At 27.0% G+C, this 23,690-nt stretch overlaps 2 protein-coding genes across 3 annotated transcripts; both read left to right on the top strand.

The window, feature by feature from the left end:
• Positions 1-181: 181 nt before the first annotated feature.
• LOC127252422 (serine carboxypeptidase-like 18) lies at positions 182-4,451 on the top strand. Its single transcript, XM_051276582.1, has 14 exons — positions 182-326; positions 440-585; positions 847-923; positions 1,029-1,151; positions 1,269-1,371; positions 1,461-1,498; positions 1,620-1,721; positions 1,835-1,921; positions 2,023-2,175; positions 2,827-2,898; positions 2,970-3,088; positions 3,404-3,517; positions 4,094-4,148; positions 4,254-4,451. Exons 1-14 carry the CDS (start codon positions 193-195, stop codon positions 4,335-4,337), a joined length of 1,407 nt encoding a protein of 468 aa, XP_051132539.1. The 5' UTR covers positions 182-192; the 3' UTR covers positions 4,338-4,451.
• A 6,127-nt stretch (positions 4,452-10,578) lies between these two features.
• On the top strand, positions 10,579-21,011 carry LOC127252410 (serine carboxypeptidase-like 7). 2 transcript variants are annotated; one of them, XM_051276571.1, is made up of 14 exons: positions 10,579-10,747; positions 10,857-11,002; positions 11,912-11,988; positions 12,098-12,220; positions 12,314-12,416; positions 12,508-12,545; positions 12,874-12,975; positions 13,051-13,137; positions 13,719-13,871; positions 14,057-14,128; positions 14,202-14,320; positions 15,545-15,658; positions 20,685-20,739; positions 20,840-21,011. In XM_051276571.1, exons 1-14 carry the CDS (start codon positions 10,617-10,619, stop codon positions 20,921-20,923), a joined length of 1,404 nt encoding a protein of 467 aa, XP_051132528.1. In that variant the 5' UTR covers positions 10,579-10,616; the 3' UTR covers positions 20,924-21,011. The 2 variants fall into 2 exon arrangements, with proteins under 2 accessions (XP_051132528.1, XP_051132520.1); XM_051276563.1 differs by having other exon boundaries at positions 13,045-13,137.
• The last annotated feature ends 2,679 nt before the right edge of the window (positions 21,012-23,690 follow it).

Here is a 23,690-nt window from a genome sequence, read left to right as displayed (position 1 = left end):
GCACATTTAGTGAAGCGTTTGGAGGTTACACGGCATCTATATAATTTGAATAATAATAATAATAATAATAATAATAATAATAATAATAATAATATCCCATTGATCATCTAACCATACTATTTTTGAATAATAAAAATAGTTATGTATAAATTCGATCGTGTCATAAATAAATGAAGTAAACAATTAGCTAGGATGAAACTGGCCCTTGTTTGGTGTCTTCTCCTCTTCTTGTTAGCTTCGGCTGCTGCTGCCGAGATTCCGTCGCGATCCTCCGTCCCGACCTTGCCCGGTTTCGACGGTCCTCTCCCCTTCAACCTCCAAACCGGGTCGGAATTCAAAACCTATATATACAAATTACTTTGTTGAATTTAGTTAATTAATTAATTAATTAGTTTACAATATTTTGTTTATAATGAATGAATGAATGAATATCAAACAGGTACATAGGCGTGGGAGAGAATGAAGAAGTGCAGCTGTTCTACTACTTTGTTGAGTCTCAAGGAGACCCCAGCACTGATCCTTTGTTCTTATGGCTCACCGGCGGGCCCGGTTGCTCAGGATTTTCCGGCCTCGTCTATGAAATCGGTCCTCTTTTTTTTCATTTGCTAATTATAATTTTGATTGTTAAGCTCTTTTAGTAAATTTTTCATCGAATCTAATAGTCTGTAAGCTAGACTTGACATTCTACCATATTGAACTTCCAAAGCACGCACAAACAACCAACAAAATTCAAAACATACATGTTACATATATATATATTTATATATGCAAGTTTATTTTTAAAATTTTCCCAATACTTTTGAATTTTGAGTTTTTACCTGACTAAAGTTTTCTTTTTTTTGGCAGGGCCGTTTACTTTCGATCAAACCACTTTTGATGGGAGCTTTCCATCTTTGATCACTAATCCTTATTCATGGACAAAAGTCGGCACTCACCAACTACTTTATAATATTATTCCAATTCTTCACTCACCAATTCAGTAATAAATTCAACTAAATATTTATACAAAGAATTTTTTTGCAATTTAGGTTGCTAGCATTATATTTATAGACTCTCCGGTGGGCACTGGTTTCTCCTACGCTACAACTGCACAAGCTTACCCTTCAAACGATACAATTGCAACACAACATAATTACATGTTTCTTACCAAGGTTAGGCACTCAAATATATATATATATATACATATATATGTACAAATGTGTGATAAATTGGTAATTTGATTTGATATTAAAAGCCATTATAAATCATATTGCCCAAATTGATTGCAGTGGTTGGACAGTCATCCTTCATTCAGGAAAAATAGGTTATACATTACTGGTGATTCTTATGGTGGCAAAATTGTGCCCATGGTAGCTCTAGCAGTTGCTCGAGGTATAATAAATATATGAATAATTATTTCTTATAATATATATATATATATATATTTAGTTTTGAAATGCTAATGTTGTATGTCTCGTCAGGAAACGAAGCTGGAACTATACCACAAATCTTACTTCAAGTTATAATCTTACAACTTCAATTTTTATTATTTTTTTTTTATTTTATTTAATGTTGCCATCTTAAAATTTTTTAAATTTTATTGCATAAGATTCAATAGTAAAATCAAAACATGTATGCAGGGATACATAGTTGGAAACTCTAGAACAGATCGAATTCAGGACGACAACAAAAAGATTCCTTGCGCTCACCGAATGGGATTGATCTCCGATGAATATTTTGAGGTTGTTCCATTTAATATAATTCACTAACTCGAAGTTCATCACAAATAGATAATAATATAATTATTTTTTTTGTCGACATGTACATGATATATACGTACACCAAATACAATTAGCTTGCGAAAACTAGCTGCAAAGGACAATATGCAAACCCCGATCCAAACAATGTGTTGTGCCTTTACGCGCTGCACCTTGTGAATGAGGTGATTTTAAAATTTCGATTTTTTTTTTTTAAATACAAATATGTTCGCTTTATTACAGCTTTTTTTCTTGTCACGTTATACATATTGCGCATTCATTGCAGTGCATAAAGGACATCAACAACGCCCACATTTTGGAGCCAAAGTGCAGATTCCGGTCGCCAAAACCCGATGAATTTCGCCTAAGAGAATTGTTGTTTGAAGATGATCCGATCGACTTAATTTCTTTGTCCAAACCAGGGGTCCAACGATGCCGCGTAAATCATTACATCAATGCTCTTGTCCACCCAAAAAAATAAAGGGTAAATTGCATAATACTTCTTTGTGTTTTTGACAAATGCACAAAATATCTCGTATTTTATTTATTACACGAAACTTGTTAAATCAAATTATACACAAAATACCCATTCGAGAATTGATATCTGATTATAAATACACACTTAATTATGTAACTTTTATACAAATAAAATATGCCAAATATCTTAAATAATCTTATTTGAATAAAAAATAAAAAATAATTAATCAATCCTTTATTTATATATATATTTTTTTAAAAAATTAGATAACAATTACGTTTATCTAAAAAAAACTATTAAATTAATAATCGATAAATAATGTATTTATTCATTTTATTAAAAAAAAAATACTATTTAAGATATTTTATTTTTTTTTATTTGCATAATTTGGTATGTTTTTACAACCAAACATCAACTTCAGCCGAACAGGATGTTTTGTGCATATTTTAATTAAATATAAAAAAAATTTACATAATAAATAAAATACGAGATATTTTGTGAATATTTACTAAAAACACGCGGGTATTATATACTTTACCCAAATAAAAAAAAAGATTTCATTCTATACATATGTATAAGGATCTAATAATTTTGTGTATTGAAAAAGTGTAGAATGATAACTACGTAAGCTCTTATGTATGGATAAGTAATGAAACCGTTCAAGAAGCACTTCACATTCGAAAGGTAACCTTTTTTTCAATGTAATATGATTATTTGATTGTTCATCGAAGATTATATAATGGGAAAGACTACAGGGAATGATATCAAATTGGAAAAGATGTAATAAAAGCTTGTCCTACGAGGAAAATGTCGAAAGTATCTTCGAAGAACACAGACTTTTGAGTGAGAAAGGGTTCCAGGCATTGGCATATAGGTAATGTCTTTTACGGTTTATTCTTTTACCATTTTAAATCAAAAATTAACACTATTCACTTGACACGATTTGTAATAAAAATACGTTGTTATTTTTTTATATATAAAATATCACATCAAAATAATATTTAAACAAAAATTTAAATCAATATTTCAATTCAAATCAATTTAAAATCACAACCAAACAAACCCTTAGTATTTTTAAATACTAAACAAGTATTTTTAAATCAAACCCTTATTTCATTTTCTTTCTTTGATATATATATATATATATATATATTTGATATATTATAAACTCTAGTTAACTTGGATGCAGTGGTGATCATGACCTAGCTATTCCTTATATGAGCACTTTAAAATGGATACGTCGATTAAATCTGACGGTAAAGTCTGACTGGAGGCCTTGGACTGTCGATGGCCAAGTCGCAGGGTGAGTTTACCTAATTACTTCGGGCACTAATATAATATTTTTGAAAATCATATATTTCCTCCGTCCCATAACAAAGTATTCATTTACTTTTTACGTTATTATACTTAACGTTAAAAATATTCTTATATTTGTATAATTTTTTATACGAATGTTATTATATTAATATTATAAGACACTAATACAAATATTTTTGCAATTTTTCCTTGATTTGTAATATGTTTTAATATAATAATTAATATCCAAATATATCAATGCGCAAAAAGTAAATAGATATTTAGTTATGGGACAGAGGGAGTACAATAAACATACTTAAGAGAATACCCTCAGATAACTTTAAATTAAATCTTAGAAGATCGGCTGTGTTTGCAATTATATCCATGAATCAACTTATAAGTTATATAGGAATAATTAAAAAATTTTAAAATATGCATTTAAATATTTTAAAAATTATATCGCAATAAAAAATTACATTTGTTAAGTCACATGGTGAGTTTACCTAATAAAAAATTACATTTGTATTTTTATTTGAAACGATGACAATGATAATGATGATTTCACATCTGGTTTATGTTGTAGGTACACTGAAGTTCACCAAAATAATCAAGCATTTCTCACATTTGCAACTGTTAAGGTGACAAAAAATATTTACTTCAAATTTGAATTTTTGTAAAATTAATTTATGTAATGAGATTATTATAAAATATAATAAATATATTAATCCATTTTATTTTAACAGGGGGCAGGACATACAGCTCCGGAGTACAAACCTAAAGAATGTTTAGAAATGGTTAAAAGATGGTTGTCGTCGTATTCTTTATAGATATTTTGAAGTAAATTGTATACAAATATGAACATAGCATAAACAGTTTTTAAATGGAAGATTGCTTCCAAATAATTGGAGAGTATTAATACCAACCATTAATATATTTAACCTGGTGTGTTTGTTTTGGGAATTGGATTTAATTTCCACTATTCATCCCATTTTCCTCCCAAAAAAATATCAAATCAAACACCTATTTTTTATTTTTTATATTATACTAAAAATCAATTTTACATTCAAAACATCACATTAACACCTATTTATATCACATCATACAATTATTCAAATTCAAAATTTTTACTATTTTTCAAATCCCAATTTAAAATCGAAACCCCCAAACAAACACACCCTTAAATTTACTAAATTATATTTTTATTTTTATAAATTTAAAATAATTACAATTTTTAAGGTAGATAGTATTATGCTCTATGAGATAAGACAGTACGTTATTTGTGGTGCTTTAGAGAAGTACGTCTAGTGATCTATAGAAATATATCTGGTATTCTATATATTATTATATACTACGTTTTATAAAACATATCTGATGTTCGATAACCATATATACGATGCTTTATGGAAATATGCATTTACTGCTTGTAGTATATATTACTCATTTTGTTCCATAAAAATGATATTACTTTTTATTTTTGTCTGTCTCAAGACAAGGGTACCATTTTTAGTAATTGTATTGTCTATATAACATAATAAATACTTTTACAAGTATTTTTATTTTTATTTTTTTTTAAAAAAAAATACAAATTAACATAATATTAATATTTAAAAATATACTTACAAAAAGCAAATGCAATTTTTCTTACCGAAGAGACGGAGTATGTTTAAATATATTGTTATAAAAGCATTTTTTTAGAAAATAAATAATATTTGGATGTAGTAAAATTAAATTATTTTAAACTATCACAATTTTTTTTAAAAAAAATTATACTATTAATATAAATGTATTTTTATTTGAAACTTTTGTAATATATTTTAAATTTTTTGTAGGTTAAATTGAAAATATATATTACCAAATATAATTAAAAAATTAGTATATTTTTAAAATTTGCATCTCAATTATATTTTAAATTTTATGTAAGTATAACATATAAATTAAAAAAAAATATACAATTTAACTGAAAAATCAAAATGTTAATTTAAATGTATTCAACAAAAATCAAAACATAATTATGTATAAACATTTTCAAAGCAATTAAATAAAAAGTTTCATCGATAATATATTTTAAATAATATAATTTCAACTTTATCATCACGTTATCGTTGTGAAATTTGATCTTTAATAGAGTCTATGTTCTCTTCAATATATTTGATACATTGAGTCGTTGGTCATTCTCATTCTCTAACATCAAGATGCTTACTCACAATAACAATAAAGAGAAAGAGAACAACATATCATTCCATTGCCTATGTAGCAATAAATTTACCATGTCTATTGTCAATTAGCTCTAGTTCAATCGATGAGTTATCATTATATTAGTTGTTAGGAAGTTAGTTTGTTATCTTCTCAACTGTCCGGACACATATTTTGATTTTGAAGTTCAAACATCTCACTTTACAAACTCCAAAAACCATTTCAATGATGCTTCTCATCATTGAGTAATAAAAATTAAGCACTCATTTTGAGATTAAAATTTTATAGTCAACCTCATATCTATTATTTCAGTATGATTGTAAAAGTTCATCCATCATACGTAGAATATCTTGAATCCACTATATATTACTTACATACAAAAAAAGAAAAGAAAAGAAAAGAAAAGCATTAGTTTTGTATAAGTAAAAAAAGAAAAACAATAAACTTAATGAAATAATATGAAAAAATAATTAATAAAATATTGCTTATCTTTAGGTGGTAAAAAAAATTGTATTTCAAATTAGAAAAAGTTTCATAAAAAAATTTTAGTATCATGAAATTTTTTTATAATCGATCAATGCACAAACAAGCTCATATTAAGATCATATACAACAAAAATATTTGTAGTTGTTATTTACTTTCGATCGTGAAATTTTGATTATTGACTATGTGAAGTCAATAGAAAACCTAACAGATATGCTAACCAAAATATTACAAATGGATTAAATGTATAGATTGCTAAAGGGAATGGATTTGAATCACACAATTTAGAAACTATTAAAGTGCTACCCTAACCAAATCACTTGGAGATCCAAAGTCTTAGTTCAATAGGAAAACTAAATTGTAAGATACGAACACTCAATGGTCATTCCATGAAAAACAACATATGTTAAAAAGTACAAAAGTGGTGAAATTAATTTAGTGACTTTTAATAATCCGGAAGGTATGAGTTTGATACTTTAAGATAGAATTATTTATATAAGTATAAAGTGTGAGTTGCTTCAAAAGAAATACTTGTGAATCCAAAGACATAATATATAGATGAAACAGATGAAAACGCGAAAATGAAATGGGGTTGAGATAACGACACACTAACATTATTGACTTAATGTACGCTAAGGTGGAACAATTCAATACATCATGTCAATTGAACCATTATTACACTCTGTATTGTTAACTATGGAAAATTTAAAGCCACAAACTAGTTGCGCTAATGTGTTAATGTCTCTACGTAACTCAACTGTGCATATGTCCATTTATAGACATTTTTATTTATGGGGGATTGTTGGATAATTGATTAATTATTTAATTGATAAAATTTAATTTAAAATTTTTGAAACCAATTATTTGATGAGTAAAAATGTTATAGACAACGAACCAAATTAATTAAGATTATATATATTAATATATATATATATATTTATTAAGATTATATATTAATATTAATATTTGACTATTTTTGGCCGTCTAAACACAAATGAAATTGTAAAAGCTAAAATTAAATCCGAATATAGGACCTAAGTTGCAAGATTATCCGGATAAAACTCTATCCAATAGATATATATTTAATATAACCTCAAATGAAATGTTTGAAGTTAGCATGAATTAATATTTGAAATCAGCATAAATTACGATCGACCCTGTAACTATTATTTTAATTAATCTCCTACCATTTTGATCGAGTGAAGACCCCTGTAAAAAAAGGTCTCCCTCTTCATTCACAAATCAGACCGCAAGCAATCGCAACCGCTACCCGAAAATGCACACTGGGTAAACTCTCGGCTAAACCTAATACCTTGCAAACCAGGCCCGATGGAAAAGTCACACTAGTGACCTGAGGCGTCGGAGGTTTGAACGCATGACCTCATGGTCACAAGTCCAATCCCTACATCACCAGACCATCCCTCACGGAACAAGATCGGTTTCATTCGTGTTCTTATGCACTGGAGCTCTGGGTTATTGAAGTGTCACTGGAGTTGAAAACAAAAATCATTTTATTTTTGTAAACAAAATGTTATCAGCGAAGATACTATTGAAACTTAATTTGTCTTGCAGACATAAAATATATTTAACTCAACTTTATTTTTAATTTGTATCGCTCTATCCAATTATTCATTATTTTATTATATTATTAATTATTATTTTTATTTAACTTATTTTCTCGCATAATAATAATATTATAATTCTACAATAGGTTATTAGCTACTTAAAGCTATACTATTTGGGAGCATCAAATTATGTTCCAATCATTACAAGTATATGCATATTTATATATTGAAAAAAGAAACGTAGTACATTAGTATAGATGGCGAAATGAGGACATTATTCTATTTTGACCAGTCGATTATATTTTTTAATAAAACGTGGTATTTAGAGTGTTTGATTATGATTTCAATTTAAAATTAATATTATTTATTTTTAATAAAAATATATTATTTTTTTATTATAATACTCTCTCGTCCTCACTGAAGGTATTATTTTTAAAATTTTTATTTATCTCATTTAAAAAAATTATTTTTTATTTTTATTAAAAATAATTATACTCTAATATTAAAAATATTCTTAAAATTTATTTAAATTACAATCATATTTTAAAATATACAATTATTTTATGCATAAAGACAAAAATATCAAAATTTCTTGAACAGTTCCGTTAATTAATGAAATACTATTACTCTTTAATCTATTACAAAACCCTAAATGATCCATTTGAAAAAAAAACGGATGGATAGACTATATTATATAAAAATACTATTTAAACAAAAATTTAAATTTAAATTTTATTTTTAAATTAATTTTAAATCATAATGAAAGAAACATTGTTTGTTTTATAGATGTGATTACTTTTGCGTTTAATCAACAATATATTGTAACGTTTCATGCGGAAAAAATAACGTATTTTAATAAAAATTACGTAAGATATACTCCCTCCGTCTCAGATACCGTGTCTGCTAGACACTGTATTTTAGGAGAAGTAGTAGATAATTAAGAATATATTAGTAAAAATAATTATTTTATAATATAAATTAAGATAACTAATTAGTTTAATTAAAATTAAAAAAATTTAAAAATTTAAAATAAAATTAAAATATATAATTATTTTCTAAAAAAAAAAAATAATATAGTATATAGAACGGAGAGAAACGGCAACGTGAACCTATTATTTGGGACGGATGGACGGAGTATATAAATATATATGAAGTCTTAGAAAAGATATACACAACTCTTTTTCATTATTGAATAAATGAAGATTTAGGTGTGACTAGCAAGAAGAGTCAAAGATAGTAGGCGGGTTGAAGATTTAGGTGTGACTAGGAAGAAAAGTCAAAGATAGTAGGCGGATTGATGTCCATTAATATAATAATATCATTCATCTACCCCTACTATTTTAGTCAAGCATCCTAGTTATAGAATATAATACTTCCACCCTCAGTAAATATTTATTTGTTTTTTATACGTAATTTTAAAAATATTAATATTATATTAAAATATAAATAAAAATAAAATAGAAATTATTAAAATAATTTTATTAATATATATAATATAAAAGTAATGATATTTGTATAATATATTATAAGTTATAAGAGTATTTGTAATATTAAGTAGATAATATATTTATTAAAAAAAATAAATATTTTATTACGAAACGGATTAAAATAAAAAAAAAATAAATAATTTGTTATAATACGAAAAGAGTATATAAAATCCACATCGGACAACAAAATTGCGGAGCAGGTAGGAGTCATATATAAAATACATCGGATTATAAAAAGTATGTTCATTTTATTTATTTTTTAGGTTAGACATAAAAATGGTACCATTAACAAAAAAAAAAAATATATTATTTTATATTGAATAGTTATTATTATTATTTTTAATGTATATGTAATATATTATATTTTTTCGTAATTCGTGTTACTTAAAAAAGTATTGAGTGAATTAATTTAAAATTGTATAGTGTATTATTTTATATTGAATAGTTATTATTATTATTTTTAATGTATATGTAATATATTATATTTTTTCGTAATCCGTGTTACTTAAAAAAGTATTGAGTGAATTAATTTAAAATTGTATAGTGTGTTTGTTTGTGGAGCTTGTTGGTGTAAAAAGTAGTAGCATTTACTATCTTCTTCTATTAAATTTATTCTCATTTTTTTTAGTTATTTAGTTATATTTACTTATTATTAATTTTGACAAAGTCAACACATTTACATTTAATTATTATTCTTTATTTAATTCTTATTTACAATCAATACTACTACATTTATTACATTTTCTTTTCATTTATTTTAATTTATAATTAATATTTTTTTTAAAAAATCCCCAATTACGGGAAAATTACAAAAACTATCAAATATGTATATCCCATTATCACTTTTATTATATATTTATCTCGTTGGTAAAATATATTATACATGTTTGCAAAAATCGCTATTTTTGTTATTTGGTCGTGCGTGACGTTCACACAACGCACGATCGAATGATTGAAATAACGACTTTTACAAATATGTAGATATATTTTGTCAGTGAGATAAATATATGACAAAAGTGATATTAAGGTATACACGTTACAGTGTAGACACGGTATCTTAGGATGGGTGTAATTAGTAGATAATTAAGAATGTATCAGTGAAAATAATTATTTTTTAATATAAATAATTATAAATTAATATTAAAATAACTAATTAGTTTAATTAAAATTAAAAAAAAATTAAAAATTTTAAAATAGATTAAAATGTGTAATCATTTTTCAAAAATAAAAATGATATGGTACATTGGACCGACAGAAACAGCAACGTGGACGGAGAGAGTATTTTTTTAATATTTGTACCGGATCCAAATAAGCGAACCAGTGAAACATAAAAAGTATATATATATATCCAAATAAAGCAAAATAGTAGCTAGCTAGGATGAAACTGCTGCCTCTGGTTTCCTATCTTCTCATCTTCTTGGTTTTTGCTACTGATGAGATTCGGTCGCAATCCGCCGTCCCAACCTTGCCTGGTTTCGACGGTCCTCTCCCCTTCAACCTCCAAACCGGGTCGGAATCCAAACCCATATCATATATAGATATATATATATATATACAAATTATTTTGTTTCATTTAATTAATTAATTAGTGTATAATGAATGAATGAATATCAAACAGGTACATAGGCGTGGGAGAGAATGAAGAAGTACAGCTGTTCTACTACTTTGTTGAGTCTGAAGGAAACCCTAACACTGATCCTTTGTTCTTGTGGTTAACCGGCGGACCGGGTTGTTCTGCATTTTCCGGCCTGGTCTATGAAATCGGTCCGGTCTGAGTTTTTACATTTTGAATTTTCTGCCTTTCTTTGGTTTTTTTTATCATTTTTTTTTCATTTGTTATTATATGTAATACCTACTTTATCCTATCCGATAGATGTGTTTCTACAGGGGTTTGGATTTTGAGTTGAGATTTGAATAGTAAAAATTTTGAATTTAAATAGGTGTATGATGTGATATAAATAGGTGTTTATGTAATGTTTTGAATGTAAAATTGATTTTTACTATAATATAAAAATGAAAAATAAATGTTTGATTTGATGTTTTTTAGAAAAAAAAATTGGATGAATAATATATTTGGGGAAAAATCCCCCAAACAAACACACCCATTTTATTTCCCCTATCAGCTAAATTTAGGCATAATTTTAAAAGAAAAAATTATCTACGTAGAATTTTTAACCATTTTCTTATTAAAACTTTAATAATTTTTGGGATTACTCCATTTGTTTTATCTACCAACTTTTGTATTAAAGTATTATCAACTTTTTATGATTTTTCTTAATTAATTAATAGAAGTGGTAGGGGTGTGTTCGTTTGTAAGATTTGTGCAAAATTTTACTATTCATCCAATTTTTTTTCCTCAAAAACATCGAATCAAACACTTATTTTTCATTTTTTATATTATACTAAAAATCAATTTTACATTCAAAATATCACATAAACACCTATTTATATCACATTGTACAACTATTCAAATTCAAAATTTTTACTATTCGAATCCTAACTCAAAATCTAAATCCCCAAACAAACACACCCTATTTCATAGTATTATCGAAAAATAGGCATCTATCTCAACTAAATATACATATACACAGACATATATATCCATGTTTTTTGTTTTCCAATGCTTCTAAATGTAGGTTTATATTACAATTTTTTTATGCTTATTTTTTGCAGGGCCATTTACTTTCGATCAAACCACTTTTGATGGGAGCCTTCCATCTTTGATCATTAACCCTTATTCATGGACAAAAGTATGTACTCACCAACTACTTCATAATATTATTCCAATCTTTACTTGCCAATTCACTAATAAATTCAACTTATTAATTATACAAATACAAATATTTTTTTGCAATTTAGGTTGCTAGCATTATATTTATAGACTCTCCAGTGGGCACTGGTTTCTCCTACGCCACTACTGCACAAGCTTATGCTTCAAGCGAGACCATTGCAGCACAACATAATTACATGTTTCTTACCAAGGTTAGACACTCAAATATACATATATATATATATATATATATGTACAAATATGTGATAAATTGGCAATTTGATTTGATATTAAATTGATTGCAGTGGTTGGACAGTCATCCTTCGTTCAGAAAAAATAGGTTATACATTACTGGTGATTCTCATGGTGGCAAAATTGCCCCAATGGTAGCTCTAGCAATTGCTCGAGGTGTAATAAATTCATTAATTATTTGTTACACATATATATATATGTATATATACATATAGTTTTGAAACGCTAATGTTGTATGTCTCGCCAGGTAATGAAGCCGGGACTATGCCGCGATTATTACTCCAAGTAATAATCTTCTTGCAATTTTAATTTCATTTGGCAAAAGTATATATGATTCATTTGTGATTTGAAGAGTTGTGTCATTCTCTCTTGTTGTTTAGAAATTGCATGGAGCTCTTGGTTTTTCGAAAATTTTGTGCAACATTTTTAAAACACAAGGATTTTTACGCAGCTTTTAAATCATGAATGAGAATGGTACCGACTTTTCAAAATACATGTGAGTTATGTGCAATCTTGTCATTTCTTTTAGAATGTTGTCGTCAGTCACGCCATTTTGAAACATCTTACACTTTCTTGCATAAGATTCAACAGTAAAATTGAAGCATGTATGCAGGGATATATAGTTGGAAACTCGTTGACAGATAACGTTCAAGATGAGAATGAAAGGATTCCTTATTATCACCGAATGGCATTAATCTCTGACGAATATTTTGAGGTTGTTTCATTTTTGTCATTGGATGCATTTAACATATTACAAGTTCATCATGAATTGACGATCGTTTAGGATCAGCTTGCAAAAAGTAGCTGCAATGGACGGTATACAAACCCGGATCCAAACAATGTGTTGTGCCTTTATGCGCTAGAACTTGTCGATGAGGTGAATTTACATTTTTATTTTTGCTAAATACAAACATGTACATGTGCATTGTAGAACAAACACAAATCTTATATATCAAAATAATAAAGAAAAAAAATTTGTTGATTATAGTTATCATCTAACTCTGAAAGAGGCTATGTTCTTTTAATAAAATTTTCAATACATTTTTTAAAAAAAATTAATATAGGGTAAATTGTTTTTTTAGTCGGTAACTAGACCCTCTTATCATTTTAGTCCCATAACTAGAGCTGTCGCAAACTAGTCCCACAAGTGAAAGATTTTTGTTGCTTTAGTCCTCCGGCGCCGGAGACGCCTGCGTAGCTCGCCGGAGGACACGTAGCTTCCGGCTAGCCACGCGGGCATCTCCGGCGCCGGAGAACTAAAAGACAACGAAAATTTTCCACTTATAGGACTAGTTTGCGACAAGCTCCACTTACGAAACTAAAATGATAAAGGGTTCAGTTACGGAACTAAAAAAACAGTTTACCCGTTAATATATTACACACTTTTTATTTTTATAATACGTATCCAAGTTGTTATATCTTTCTCTCATGTTATACAAATGCACGCACTCATTGCAGTGTGTAAAGAACATCAACACCGCCCACATTTTGGAGCCAAAGTGCAAATTCAGGTCGCCAAAACCTGATGAATTTCGACTAAGGGAATTGTTGTTTGAAGACGATCCCATCGAATTAATTTCCTTGTCCAAATCAGAGGTGCTACGATGCCGTGTAAGACATAATATCAATGCCCTTATCCGCCTCAAAAATTAATTATATATATGTATATGTATGTATTTTTCTTTATCCAGAGCACACCCGAAAGATAGCGGCTGCAAATTTCCATTTAATATAGAAAAAAGTATATTTTGATTTTATATATGATAATCTAATTGCGTATAACACGTACGGCGCAGAATGATAATTATGAGAGCTCTTATGCATGGATGAATAATGAAACCGTTCGAGAAGCGCTTCACATTAGAAAGGTAACAATTTTTATCAATAGCATTTGTTTCTTCGATTGTTGATCGAAGATTGTATAATGGGAAGGAACTACAGGGTACGATATCTGATTGGAAACGATGTAATAAAAGCTTGTCCTACGAGCAAGATGTGGAAAGTATTTTGGAAGTACACAGACTCTTGAGTGAAAAAGGGTTTCAGGCATTGGCATACAGGTGATGTTTTTACTATTTGCGTTTTGGTTTAAATGCATGAAATTTAATAAACGTGACATTTATTGTGCATGAAAACTTTTCTATTTATGCGCAAAATCAAATTTTGGTGTAATATTACAAATTAAAATTACCAATATTCAAGACATTTAATTTCTAATAAGAATATATTATAAACCAAAATATTATTTAAATCAAAATTTTAATTTATATTATAAACCAAACAAACCCCGTTTTCTTACATGGTTTATGCGTGTTTGTTGACTTCATAATACATAAATAAATACTTCGGGTGCCTTTGTTGAGGTTTTAGATTTTTTGTGGAGATTTGGGATGTAAAAAATTTGAATTTAAATAGTTGTATAATGTGATATAAATAGATATTGATGTAATGTTTTAAATGTAAAATTGATTTTTAATATTATAATATAAAATATAAAAAAAATAGATGTTTGATTTGATTTTTTTTTAAAAAAATATTTTAGAATTTGATAAAAATGTGATGAAAGAATACATTCGAATTTAAGATTAATCTTTAATGTATTTGTATTTTACAATATTTGTATTAGTCTAAAATGAAATTAAAAAAATACTTGTGTTATTATTAAAACTATTTGTGTTTTACCAAGAAAAGATTGTGCAAATGTTTAAACATGCAAAAGAAATGAAATATATATATATTTTAAACTCCACACACGCACATACAACATCCACTCGAAATCAAAGTTGGGACATAGTCTTTAAGCCTATCTCCAACCCATCAACTCTATTTTCTCCAATCATAACTCCATTTTTCACCATTATTCTTCAATTATTCAATTTTTTCTATTATTTTAAACAACTTTTTATTTTTATTTTTATAATTTAAAATAAAATTTTTAAAAATTAAATTTAAAAAATCAAATTTATAATTTTAAAAATTTTTAAAAAATAATAAAGCAACACCATTTTTTGCCGTTGCTACAATACAATAACAAAATTGGCGTTGCACTGTAGCAACGCCAAAAAGTGGCATTTGATTTGGCGTTGGTTGGAGACAACCGACGCCAAATAAGCCAACCCAACGCCATTAATGGCGCTGGATTTGAGATGCTCTAAGCTAAAGATGTTTCACCATTTGATCTAAAAGAGCTTTGACGGAATATTTTTAATTTATGCATGGATACAAAACCCATATTTAATTTTCATATATGATCGATAATATAATCTTGGTTACATTGCTTGCAGCGGTGATCACGACGGAAATATTCCGTACTTGAGCACTTTAAAATGGATACGACAATTAAATCTAACGGTGGATTCTAAGTGGAGGCCTTGGACTGTTGATGGCCAAGTCGCGGGGTAAGTATACCAATTCCTTGTGCATTAATACTTAATTAATTAGGATTTAGTCAACTAGATAAATATTAAAGAATAAATTTCTTTATAATTAAATTTAAAATTATACATTTGAATCCTTTCAAACCATCAATAAAAAAACATTGACTACTATCACTTTTCATCCCGCAAGACACGCAAAGTCGGGCATGTCAGGATTATAGACTGGCCTCATAGGTCAACACGAGTCCTTCTAGCGCGCTTTGTCTTCACTCATGTGCACATTGGGAAGTTGGGTCACCCATCCTCAAATTACTCTAGGGTAAACACACTTAAATGTAGAGTTCTTTTAGTAGGGCTCCCGAAAATGAATGTACACATTGTTGACATAAGTAGTCTATTCAATTCATTTAACCTATATTCAACCTCGGATGACCTAATACCGGCTCAGCCATACACGGGAGTTGGCCTAGCAACGGCCAAACTACAGAGGGTATCACATTTAAGCACAAGTAATTGGATGTGACACTGTAGCAATAATACCAATAGATATCCTATCTAAACAAGAGTAAGGGCGTTTTCGAGTCGGTTAATATATTTGATCGGATCTCCGTTTTCTCTTTTTTTGATGGATTTTCAATCATCTTTAAAGCACTAAAATATATTCAAATGAGGGAGAATGAGACTACCACGATTGAAAACATTTTGAATACTTTTTCTCACTAAAATATAGATACAAACTCATCTTTCTCTAACCCAACAGACTAGGTTGGTCATAAGTCACTAGATTTGACTGTGAATATCATGACCATTAAAATTTTTTGCACCAAGATAGAATGAAGTATTTTCTAGCCATATCAGACAATGTATTGATCATTTAACTTATTCATTTTGTCTTTTCTATACCGAAATTGGATATGACAAAAAAAATATTCTGCACAAATTTTGCATCACTACACCATTATGTACCAATAAGTACATTCTACATAACCTTGTTGTTTTCATGCTATTATAACAATCGAATCAGATTGGCTCTCAGTAGCATCATCTTGAATATTTTGAGGCTAGGCACTTTTATTCTGAGGAGTATTCTGAATTAACGAAGTAGGAGCAGTAGTATCATCATTATACTTGGATAGATTGATTTATTCTTCAAATTTGCATCATCGGACACCATACCATGATCTTTTTCCGTATGGTTGTTGTAGACTCTGTAAGCTTTACTATTTTGTGAGTAACCAAAGAAAATACCATCATCTGATCTTGTATTAAACTTATGACATTGGTCTTAATCCTTCAAAATTTAACACCTATTATCGAATGTATGGAAGTATGAGACCTTCAGCTTCGCCTCATTCCAAATCTTATACGGAGTCTTCTCGACGTGTGTTCTAAAATACACGCAATTACTCACATAGAAAACTATGTTAGCAACTTCGACCCACAAGAACTAGGCAACATCTTTGGCTTGCATAACTGATCTAGACATCTCTTATAATGTTTTTTTTTTTTTCTTTTTCCACCACTTTGTTTTTTGTGGAGTCTTAGGAGCTAAATACTCATACTTGGATCTCAATCCATCACAAAATTTTGTGCACCTTTAAATTTTGAATTCCTTTCCGTAATCGGTCCTCAACTTGTTAATATTCAATTTCCTTTTATTCATGAGTCCAATTACCTCCAAGACTGCAGATATTGACTGAACCCACGAGATTTATGTACAATAAATTCAGATAGCAGTTACTATCTTGTTCTAATAATTGGTGAACAACTCTTCACTATTTTCCTTTTGCACAACAACCATTAGTAAAGTTTATCACCTTAAAAAAATTGGGTAAACCTCTGATTAACCAATATTGCTAGTCCTCATAAGGTTATAGGGGTTGACATAATCTAGTCGGGTATGTTATAACATTGCTTCATCATTCTTAAGAATTAATGTTTACAATTTTGGATTCTCCAACAAATAATAAATTATCTTTCAATCGAGTTTCATTCATCACACATTTATGTCCAGCATTGTACACCCCACAAGCATCTTTTGTGAACATCACGCATATAAATCATCATTGCATAATTGGCTGATAATTATCATAGTTGTGCTTAGACCTCTGACAAAATATATTTTTTAAAGTCGAAAAATTCCTTTAGCATCAAGAATACTATTGCATGCAATTTTGATTTTTGCACCATCACAAAAATTAATATCACCACATCTATTTTGTAATACAGTTTTTCAATAGATATTTTTGATTCATTGTGTTGTGTGAGCACCCACGGTAAAAGTAAAATTTATTTCAACTTATAGATCTTTGGCTTGACAAAATGACATTGCACACAATTATTTTTTATTCTTATTTGGCATTCACACAAACTTAAACTTGATATTTTGTCTAATACTCACAGTAGACCATCAAATGTTTATGTCATTCATAGCCTCCCTAGCCAGTCTTAAATACTTCGCAATTGTATGTCCAGAAAAACCACAGTATATGCAATCAATTTGTTGTAGTAATAATGGTCTGACATTCTGATTTGTTCGTGATTCCAAAACTATTTTTTTGTTCTATTCCTCTTAACCTTTTCAATCACCACTTAACCTCGTTTGTTTTCTGCAATCACTATCTCAGTGAGAAGACTATCTCTAAAAAATACTATTGGTTTGCTTTAAGAAGTATCACCAAATATCAATTATTTGTGATCAACAAATGGTTTTTCAATAGAAAATTTTTATCAACTTGTATTAATCATAATACAATCCAAGAGAATAAATTTGATTAATGTCTTTGAACTTGTAGTACTAACTAATAGATTAATACGCAGTCAGTCTTAATGACTTAATATATGCTTTCTATATGTTGAACTTTAGTGGTTCAAACTTAAGTTGTCCTTCAAATGTCTTCTCCAAAGAGAGATGAAGTACACTGCTCTGATACCAAATGTTGAAAAATAATCATACAAAATCCTCTCGAACTGATAACAGAAAAGCCAACTCTCATAAGTAAATGTGCAACAAAATCATGAACCGCAAATGAAAAGACACATATGTTCATTCATGGTAGACATGCCGTAATAACAATATAATGTCAAAGTAATGAATGCAAATTTAGGCAAATAAGTAAATGACATGAGGTGTTTGTTGACCCAATTCAATTATAAATACCTATTCTAAGAGAATATCAATCCAATAGTTAATTCACTATAACTTTTCAGTAAGTTATAAGAATTGAATGAAAAAACAAACTTCCAACACACCTAATCCCTCTTACTGTTTACCTTGCAAACTTATACACACGTAACTTAAAGTTACACTACAACAATAACATCAATAGATATCATATCTAGTTGATAGTAAGAACATATCCCGGGTAGTTAATATCTCCGGTTGAATTTCCGTTTCTCCGTCTTCCAATAGACTTCCTGTCACCATGGAAACACTAAAATATATTCAAAACCGGAAAAATGAGACTATGACAATTGAGAGCATTTTGGATAATTTTATCTTACTACAATACATATTTAAAATTTTCTCTCTAACACAACAGATTAGGTTAATCATAAGTCATTAGGTTTCACTATGAATATCAAGATTATTAAGATCATTTGCATATCCGACAATGCATTGACTATTCCATTTGTCCATTGCCTCTTCTAGACCGAAATGAGATAGGACAAAGAATGTTTTGAACTCATTTTACACACACTACAAAAAAATTAGTATATTTGTAACGGAATTCTGTTCCTAAAGTTCACGTAGCTAACGTAATTCCATCTCTAATTTCGTCTCTAATATCATTAGTAACAGAAAAAGTGAATTTAGTAACAAAAAATCTCGTTACAAAATTGATAATTTCTTATAGTGACAATATCACTGTGTTTGTGCTATTCTAACAATCTAACTAACGTTAATACTTTTGTAACATATACCAAAATAAATAATACAAGAATTTTTACAACAACATTAATATTTACTATATTTTAATATAAATGAATAAAATAATATACTTATAATTTATTGCATAATTACTTTTCGTATTAATCAAAACTATGAATAGAATTCTTATCATTTTATAGAAATTTATGATTGAGTAAACATTTTATACATTATTTTTTATTGGAATAACAAATTATATAGTAAAATTGATACAAGTTAATTCATAGATATAATTTCATACACAGGAACATGTTCATAGTTTTATTACATGGAGTCATTTTATGGTAGTGATAACACAAGAGAAAATTGCAAAAAATATCTCTTATGTATACTGCATTATCATTTTTCTCATTTATTTATCTCGCTGGCAAAATATATCTTATATATTTGCAAAATTTGTTATTTATGTCCTTTAGCCGATCACGCGCGGCTACTCGCAGCCAAATGATATAAATAGCGACTTTTGCAAACATGTGGGATCACTATAAGAAAATATCAATTTTGTAATAAGTTTTTTCATCCCTAAATCTACTTTTTTTCGTTACTAATGACATTAGAGACGGTATTAGAAAGGAAATTGCGTTAACTACGTGAACTTTAGAGACGGAATTTCATTACTAATATACTATTTTGTTGTAGTGGATATATTTTGCTAGCGAGATAAATAAAGAACAAAAATAATAATATATATAAATAATATTTTTTTGCAATTTTCTCAATAACATGACAAGGGTGTTATATCCACCCCGAATACACCATCATAGTTATTGTTGACAGAGAAATTTAAGAGGAGTATAATTAATAAATAATTAAGAATATAGTAATAAATTAATTATAATATAATATAAATAATTATAGACTAATATTAAAATATATAATTAATCATCTAATTAAAATTAGAAATTATAAAATTTAAAGTATATTTTGAAAAATAAAAGTAACTAGACAGATATAAATGAATTATCACATAATATATGAAAGACTGAGAATAGAAGCCTAGAATATATAATATATATATATATATTTTTTAAATTGAAATGATAATGATTTACAGTTTACAATTTGTATTTATTTATTTATACCGAATTATGATTTTACATTTGATTGATATTACAGGTACACAGAAGTGCACCAGAATAACCAAGCGTTTCTCACTTTTGCAACGGTCAAGGTGACAAAAAAATATTTATTTAATTAATTTTTGAAATTTTTAGAAAATTAATTTATATTATAAAATTAAATAAATATATTAACTAATTTTATTTTTACAGGGAGCAGGACACACAGCTCCAGAATACAAACCTAAAGAGTGCTTAGAAATGATTAAAAGATGGTTGGCTTGGTATCCTTTATAGATATTTTGAAGTAATTGAAACATGCATGAATATAACAGGTCTGTTTATCCAATTAATAAAAATTTTAACGATACGATTTCTAATATAATATATATATATATATTATTTTTTCATAAAAAAATATAATTAATATAAATATTATTTTTATATTGCTTATACGATTTTCTATATTTAGATTGATATGAAGATTAAAAAATATAAATATTTTATTGAAAAATATAAAATAATTGTAGGTATTACTGTATAAAAATTCAAATGAAAGAAAAAATATATATATAAATGATATTTAATTGTAATAATTTTATTTATTGTAAATAAATATTAAATGTAGAGTGATAATTAAATATTAATATTTTGATTTTATCAGAATTAATAATAGAATAAATTTAATAAATATAAATATATATATATATATATAAAGACAGAATAAATATGACAGCATGATTAATAGTTTAATACTCCCTCTGTCTAGTTAGAAAGTATACATATTTCTATTTTGGGACGTCCAATTATAAAGTAATCATTTCATTAAATATTCCATTTTTTTTCACAAATACTTCTACTTTACATCACATTATTATTTTTATACAAAAAAAAATAAAAAATAAAAATATTATTTTACTACTTTTACCTACCCACTATAATTAAAATACTATTGTTCCTTAATCTCCGCACCAAAAATAATTGTATACTTTTAGCTTGCAAAGGAGGGAGTACTAATTTGCAAAGGAGGGAGTACTAATTTTCATTAATATACTTAACTAGTACTGTCATGCTCCTCTACTTTGTATATTATTTTGTATACTTTTTTTTATAATAATTATATATATGTTTACTTTTTTATTTCCATTCAATTTAACTAACAGTAGAATATTTTATGTTAAAAAAATCAAGTATTATTTTTCCATAAACAATTATTCAACATTTATTTTTACAGGTACCTTATCCAACATTTATATTTATAATTTTATTTAATAGTATTTTATAAATTAAATTAATCATATATATATATATATGCTGTTTTAGTATTTATATATACTCATTTAAATATTTATGGGTAATTTATTTTATTTTATTTTATTTTATTTATAATGATTTAATTTTAAATTAAATAATTTGACTATTTTAATATAATTGGCTCAACATTTTATTTATTTATTTATTTAATAAAACATCAAATTCAATATTAAAGAAAAAAATCAAAATAAAATGTTACACTTTGTTTTTTTCTCAATCCTACACCGACTTGGTTATAGATTATTTTTTGAGAAAGTCAAATAACCCACTAATTTGTAGCACTGATTCGTGCAAATGTAATGACAAAATATAGTAATACTAATATAATGATATTATAGTGCCAATCAAGAGAAAATGACAAAATACTTTTATTAGTGTCTTATAATACCAATATAATAATATTTGTATAAAAAAATTATATAAATATAATGATATTTTTAATGTTAAGTACAATAACACAAAAAATAAATGTAACTCTTATAGACGATCGTTATATTAAGTTTGAAATACATTTCATTCATTATCTATTGCATTGCATCCAATACTTAAAATAAATAAATAAATCTTAATATTTTCAAAATGGGGATAGTTACGATGCTGATTTTTCACATCAGCATACGTCATATATGCAAACAGTACACATTAGTATTGCACACAGCACATGATATGTATAATAAATGTATCTGTTGTTTTCTAATAATAACAAGTGTGTCATGTTCTAAAATCAATTGTTGTATGTGTTGTATGAGACTATAACATGTGTTGTTAGTTTATTTGTTGTATTTGTATTATATTAACATATACAATATGTTATCTATACTAATATTGTGTGTTGTTGAGACTATAGCATGTGTATTTTGTTCATACGTTGTATTTGTATTATATTAATATATATAATATATTATTTTTAATAATATTATGTGTTGTCTAATAACACACAATGTATCGTTGAATACAATACTGAATTTAAGCCGCCGTCTTTCAAAATAATCTAAACATAGTAACTTTGAAGAGGAACGTTGATAAGTTTCCGTCATATATATATATGTATATATATTCAGCGGCAAAAAGCTGAATCCTATTCACCAAAATCATCTGCTTTTCAATAGCTTTTCATCCCATTTCAATTCTTTGCATTCAAGTTCTCAGCCTTCATTTAATGGACAATTTTAATAGTTTTTAAACCATTTTATCTATACTTTTTATGTGGAATGTTTATATAAATTGTATATTTCTAAATAAAAAAAAATTGAATAATTTTCGAAGCATCCAAACTTAAATGAATTAGCAAAAGAGAAATGAATAATAATGATTTAATAGATAGTTCTAAATAATAAATAGTAATTGTGTGTTTTTTTAGTTCTGCCTTACAATTATTTTAGTAATTTTGATTATAGGTAAAACATTAAAAAAAGAATAGAAGAAAAATGGACATTTGGATGTCACATAAATAAATACTCTATGTGATATTTAAATAATAATAATAAACATTTCATATAATATTTTAAATAACAGATAAGTATTCAATGTCACATAATTTAATATTTTTTCCGTTCCTTTTATCATCAGATGGTTTGTAGAATTTTATAGTAAATTAAAAAATAATAATATTTATTAATATTAATATTATATCAATTTCAAATTAATTATGCCTGCACCCTCTACATTAGGAGAGGAAATGTCAGACATCACTATTTTTTTTTTTTTTTTTTGTAAAAATAAAAATTATTTACTCTCTAAAATTTTGTAG

The sequence above is a fragment of the Andrographis paniculata genome, unplaced genomic scaffold (assembly GCF_009805555.1).
Source record: "Andrographis paniculata isolate CXL003 unplaced genomic scaffold, ASM980555v1 Contig12END, whole genome shotgun sequence".
In the NCBI taxonomy this organism is placed as follows: domain Eukaryota; kingdom Viridiplantae; phylum Streptophyta; class Magnoliopsida; order Lamiales; family Acanthaceae; genus Andrographis; species Andrographis paniculata.
Note: the sequence above shows the minus strand (reverse complement) of the source record. Positions and strands in the feature narration are given on the sequence as shown.

Coding starts and splice junctions, on each gene's coding strand:
- LOC127252422 (XM_051276582.1), top strand. CDS start 193: ATGAAACTGGCCCTTGTTTGGTGTCTTCTCCTCTTCTTGTTAGCTTCG. Junction 327..439: donor CCCTTCAACCTCCAAACCGG/GTCGGAATTCAA, acceptor AATATCAAACAG/GTACATAGGCGTGGGAGAGA. Junction 1,372..1,460: donor AGCTCTAGCAGTTGCTCGAG/GTATAATAAATA, acceptor ATGTCTCGTCAG/GAAACGAAGCTGGAACTATA.
- LOC127252410 (XM_051276563.1), top strand. CDS start 10,617: ATGAAACTGCTGCCTCTGGTTTCCTATCTTCTCATCTTCTTGGTTTTT. Junction 13,138..13,718: donor CGCTAGAACTTGTCGATGAG/GTGAATTTACAT, acceptor CACTCATTGCAG/TGTGTAAAGAACATCAACAC. Junction 14,321..15,544: donor TTTCAGGCATTGGCATACAG/GTGATGTTTTTA, acceptor CATTGCTTGCAG/CGGTGATCACGACGGAAATA.